This window comes from Toxorhynchites rutilus, chromosome 2 (assembly GCF_029784135.1).
Source record: "Toxorhynchites rutilus septentrionalis strain SRP chromosome 2, ASM2978413v1, whole genome shotgun sequence".
In the NCBI taxonomy this organism is placed as follows: Eukaryota; Metazoa; Arthropoda; class Insecta; order Diptera; family Culicidae; genus Toxorhynchites; species Toxorhynchites rutilus.
This window is the reverse complement of record NC_073745.1, coordinates 231,224,567-231,230,454: the sequence shown is the minus strand read 5'-3', so window position 1 is coordinate 231,230,454 and position 5,888 is coordinate 231,224,567. Positions and strand designations below refer to the sequence as shown.

Sequence of the window (5,888 nt, the reverse complement as noted above, 5' to 3'; positions counted from 1 at the left end):
ATTTCTGAACGGGAGACTGCAGGTGACATTTCAGGAAGATCAATTAGGCCATCTTGTCCATCGCCGAATCGATAAACTCCACGGTTCCAGTTCCAGAAGCCACCAATGTACCATACATCAATAGACTAGCGTCGCCGTGTTCACTGTGGGAATCAATTGGAGTACCGATCCTGGTTTCCTTCATACCATCTGTCTTCCATCCGATTCAAAGAGATTGGTTTTCGGCTCATCCGTGAAAAATACCTTCATCAACTCCTTAGGTCTGTTTACATATGCCACTTTTGAGTAAAATACTTTTCACGGCCAACACGACCGCTCAGATTGTTCCTGCATGCTGCTCTCCGGGCAGTGTCTGTGCTGGCAGGTCTTCCAACGATGCTGGATACTTCGGTAGTCGATTTAGGAATGTTTGTTTTTGAGTTCTTTCGCAATGTTCGCACAATTACTCATTCATCATCATAAAATAGGATCCGTTTGCGTCCTCTTCCCGGCAGATTTTCCATGGTTTCTTCGTATTTCCACTCGTTTATGATTTTTTGTACTGTAGAGTGGGTTATTCCGACAGCAGCTGCTATCTCCCGCAATGTCTTTCCTCCACAAATCTTACTTATTATCGTTGAGCGTGAAACAATGTCTGTTTCTTTCCTCTTACTTGCCATTTTGAACACAATTATCATTTTTTCTCATCAATAAAAACATGGTTCTTTAATATAGAGAAAACATATTTGAAATGGAAAAGGTAATTTTCTTTTATAACTTTTACTTTCTGAGTATTTATTCAATTCAATGCGAATTTTAATTGGACAAACAACACCTAATTACTATATGTAGAGCAATCACTTTTTCTAATATTTCTTAACTTTTCCAATTTTTCTCGCCGTATAAACTTTCCTTGATCAGATTCAAGATTCAAGTTTATTACCGAGAAAAGAATAAACATACATTTCCCACGCACCATCCTTGCGTGTGGTCTAGTTTTACGATAGAGATAAGTTCACGATAGGATGTTCGAGCATAAATAAAAATGTTTCCCACGCACCATGCATGTGGTCTTGAGATAGGGCGTTAGAGGGATCGAGGATTAGAAAAAAAAAATAATAAATGAGTTGATAGTTGAACATCGAGAAGAACAGTTGTTTCTCTCGATAGAACAAAAAAGAAAAGTGCCCCAGACCGCCCGGGCGTTACACTGTCAAAAAAGTCCTGCGGTTTTTTTTTTGAATTTTCATTTGTTCATAAAATTAGTTACAATCATCTGTTTTAAGTCAAATATGCGCCGTTTTGTTCGATGACTTGTTCCCAACGAGATGCCAACTTCATAATACCCCTGTTATAGAAGCTCGCTTCCTTATTGGCAAAAAACTCGGATAGCCAATTTTCACAGGCCTCTTTTGTGGCTAACTTCTGACTACCTAGCTCGTTCGCCATGGACAAAAACAGGTGGTAGTCACTTGGTGCAAGGTCCGGACTATACGGCGGATGTAAAAGAACCTCCCATCCGAGCTCCCGGAGCTTCTGGCGCGTCACCAAAGAAGTGTGTGGCCTGGCGTTGTCCTGATGGAAGACAATGCGGCCTCTGTTTATCAAAGATGGCCTCTTCTTCATGAGTGCTACCTTCAAGCGGTCCAGTTGTTGGCAGTACAGGTCCGAATTGAGCGTTTGGCCATAGGGAAGCAGCTCATAATAAATTATTCCTTGACAATCCCACCAAACACACAGCAGAACCTTCCTGGCCGTTAATGAGGGCTTGGCCACCGTCTGAGCCGCTTCAGCGGGCTTCGACCACGACCGTTTGCGCTTCACGTTGTCGTAAGTGACCCACTTTTCATCGCCAGTCACCATCCGCTTCAGAAATGGGTCGATTTTGTTGCGATTCCGCAGCGATTCACATGCGTCGATACGGTCAAAGATGTTTTTTGCGTCAACGTGTGTGGCACCCATACATCGAGCTTCTTTGTGAATCCAAGCTTCTTCAAATGGTTAATAACGGTTTGATGACTTATCCCCAGCTCTTGGCCGATGCTACGGCTGCTACTATGCCGGTCTTTCTCGGCTAATTCAGCGATTTTGTCGCAATTTTCGACGACAGGCCTTCCGGAGCGTGGCGCATCTTCGACGACCTCTACACCAGAACGAAAACGTTGAAACCATCGTTGTGCGGTGGAAATGGAAACTGTATCGGGTCCATAAACTGCACAAATTTTATTGGCAGCTTGAGATTTTTGCCTTTGTCATAGTAGTACTGTAAAATATGTCGGATTTTCTCTTTATTTTGCTCCATATTAGCGACACTATAACTCACGCACGACTTAACCAAACAAAACACTGTCAAGGACTATATTATAGCGCGCAAAAATACCTTTCCAACAAGCTATAGTATGACTCGATACAATGAATACAACTAGAACTACGCGCTTACAACGACACCTCGCGGAAATACCGCAGGACTTTTTTTACAGCCTAATATATTATTTCCATCAATATAAAAATTGTTATGGAGTGCCGAAATCGATTGACGCAAAAATTTCATCAATCCATCCTGAAATAACTGAGCAATGAGCGTTTGAAATTGGACAAATTTCACGATGTGCTCGATTTTCGATTTTCAATTTGTACCCCAATATGTTCCCGAAAGACGTAATCCTACGTCAGAAAAATTTTGGTAAAATTCGACAGATGGAAGGAAATGGTAGCATGAACACAACGAGCACTTTGATTGTAAAAAAATATGAGTTTTCCGATCGTGGTTTTAAGGTTTTTCCCGCCGATTAAACAAACTTTTCATGTATTGTGCAGTAATGTTCTGTTCGCCTACAGAAGAGGGACAATTTGATGTAGCGAAACTGTAAGTTTAATCACAATGAATAAAATCAATTGCATTTTAATTTTGCACGTTGTGTGGGGTGACATGGACACGTTTCTGTGGAGTGTATTGGTCCTACAGGTTTGAGGCTTTTCTTTGGTCAAATTGATTCCAGATGGCACTGAATTACAAAAATAGGATGGGCGGACAACGTTGGTAGAAGGAGGAGCTTGAAAGAGCAACGCAGGCCATCAAGAACGGATTTTCTTTTATCAAGCATCGAAAGTATTTGAAAATGCTCGAACAACAGTGAAAAGATCCATACTGGATTCGAGATGATCTTAATCTAAGTTTTTGGGTCTGTAATCTGGCTGCTATCAATACCAGAACACTGTTACTGATTGTAACATTACCAAAAATACTTCACATAAACATAAGTATGTTTTTTTCGATGAAACACACACTGGACCAAATCACCCCGCATCAAATTTTAATGTCCAAAAATCTTCGATACTTTTAGTTGCCATTCGTATTTTCTCTCGTGCGCATCGGCTCTGTTCTGATGCAAGAAGCTCCTAGCTTTGTTGACGGGTTCTACCGAGAGTCGAGAAACGATTTTTCATAAACGGTCATTCTCGCGATGTTTCATTTTTATCGCTGCAACTGTGTGCATCTGCTATACGCGTGTTTGATACTTGTTGATTGGCGATGCACGGAAGATGCCTCTAGTTAAATACTCAGTGCAATGCGTGCATTGATATGAAGAAAATAACAAATTGCGACATATGACACATGACATATGAATTAGTGTATTGTTCTCACAAAGGCAAGAAAGAATCGTTGCATCTCGAAATCATTCTACAAAACCACGCAAGCCTTTTCAGGGTTCCCGGAACTTTTTACTAAAAAGTTATTTATGAAATTTCGACGTATTCGCAAATAATATCCGAAATGATAAAACCAACAAATTTCAAAAAAAAAAAAAAGATTGCGTAGTCCTACGTCCTAAGCGGTCGTGTCTCGGATACAACCCCTCGATTTTTTTTCATTTTACTAGATTCAAATATATTAAATTTCTGTTTCTCTTCGGCAAAAACAAACTCTCAACCACAAAGATATCGAGAGCTTGTTTTCGCTGTGAAAAAACAAAAATTTAATACACCGATACACCGAATTTGATAAAAATAAACACAATGATTCCTTTTCCCTTGCATTGGAAAACTAACAGAATTTTCATAGCATATAAACAATTGACATTTAGGAGGTAAGAGGTTTGTTTTTTTAAAAATTGTATCTTAATATGCCTCTATCTCCTCTGTCAGAACAATTCTCAAATCTCCGACTGGGCAATACGACGGTACAGTGGATGTATTCTTTTTTCTAGATGTCAGTAATCATCGTTACAATGCTGCTTGGTGAAAGCGGTGGACGCATGAAATCGATTCGGTCGATGCTGCGATCCAATATGTCTACTTGCTCAAGCAATGATTAGAATAATGTAATGTAGAATAAGTTGTAAGTAATGTATACTAATTAAGATTAATGTGTAAAAGATAATATGAAATTGAAGATATCTTTATAAATAAGAATAAATCATTACCGAAATTATGTCATTATTCCTAATTATTATCGTTTACAAATAAAAAACAACAACTCTGATATAGTTCCAATGGTGGGCCAATATTCTCACCATTCTACGAAAATAATGCTTACCAATTTTTTTTTCGTAGGATGTACCAATGATTAGGATTTTTCGAATAACTTGTTTGTGTAATTTGTAGCTGTTGAGTAGCTGAATAAAACATTGAGAGAAATATTATAAAAAGACGATCTGATGGCCAATACGATTTGTGGCCACTATTCCGTGTACCAGAATTTATAACTATACTAGGTAAATTGCATTTTCAATGTTACTTTTTTTTAAATGATTAAGATTTCACAAAATATTGAAATTCCATTAATTTTCAAAAACTCATAACTTCAGATTGGTGAGTTCACAACGGCACCTCTATACGTTAAACTTTGTTAAATTGGAAGGGTTTTCAATAAAAATATATAAAAAAATATCTAAAGGGGGTATTTCACGTCAATATCTAGAAGGCTTCTAATCACTAGCTACAATAAACATCAACTTCCTTTTGGAAAAACTTCTGGTACTTTCCAATTATCCCCAAATGTTGGGAAAGTTTTCGCAAGCTTAACGATGTCACATCTATCAATCTAACATTTATTCCATGTTACAACCGATTGATATTTTCTGTCAAAATCATTGATCGTCGAGTATGGTATTGAAGCTTAACCAAATACTTGTTCGGTGAAATCAATGTATAATAATGGGAAGAGTAAAAACAACTCGTAGGAATGCATTGAGCAATATATATTCATTTTTTTATATTTTATTCTGACTTCCCCGAAATTCACAACAATATAATCACAGAACGTTTCACAGTTAATTGGCTGTTAAATTTTAGTATTTGGAATACACAGCCGGAACACCGTACACAGCAGGCTGACCATGGGCGAAGAAGGTCGGTTTGGCCAGTGGAGCGTAGCCGAGAGTGGGAACAGCATCAACATAGGCGTTCTTAACAAGTGGAGCTCCGTGAGTCAAAACTGGGGCAGCATAATTCAGTGCTGGAACAGCATTGATGTAGGCAGCTTTGGCAATTGGGGCAGTAGCATAGGCAACAGCTGGAGCAGCATCCACATATACTTGTTTGACGGCAGGAGCAGCATAGGTTACAGTTGGGACAGCAACAGGCGCGGTATGGTAAACAATTTTCTCGACTGGAGTTTCGACTAGGGTCTTCCTGACGGCTGGAGCGTACACTTCCTGAGTGATCGGCTCATTGTGGTACTGGGTAAACTTTTGGTACGAGTATCCAGTTGGGATCTTCTTTTCAATGTTTCCAACATGAGTGATGGTTGGCTCTTCGATGATATTCTTCTGATACGCGATTTCCTTCTGAGCCACAATAGTCGGGACGGTAGCATAGTGTCCATAAGCAAGAGGAGCCGGAGCAACCCAAGGTGTTCCTGCAGCGGCAATAGCAAGGACAGCGGACAACACTACCAATCGAAACAT

General features: G+C 39.4%; 1 protein-coding gene across 1 annotated transcript; it reads right to left on the bottom strand.

The window, feature by feature from the left end:
- Positions 1–5,270: 5,270 nt before the first annotated feature.
- Positions 5,271–5,888, bottom strand: LOC129766727 (cuticle protein 16.5-like). Its single transcript, XM_055767326.1, has one exon. The coding sequence runs from the start codon at positions 5,886–5,888 to the stop codon at positions 5,271–5,273; it is 618 nt and encodes a 205-aa protein (XP_055623301.1).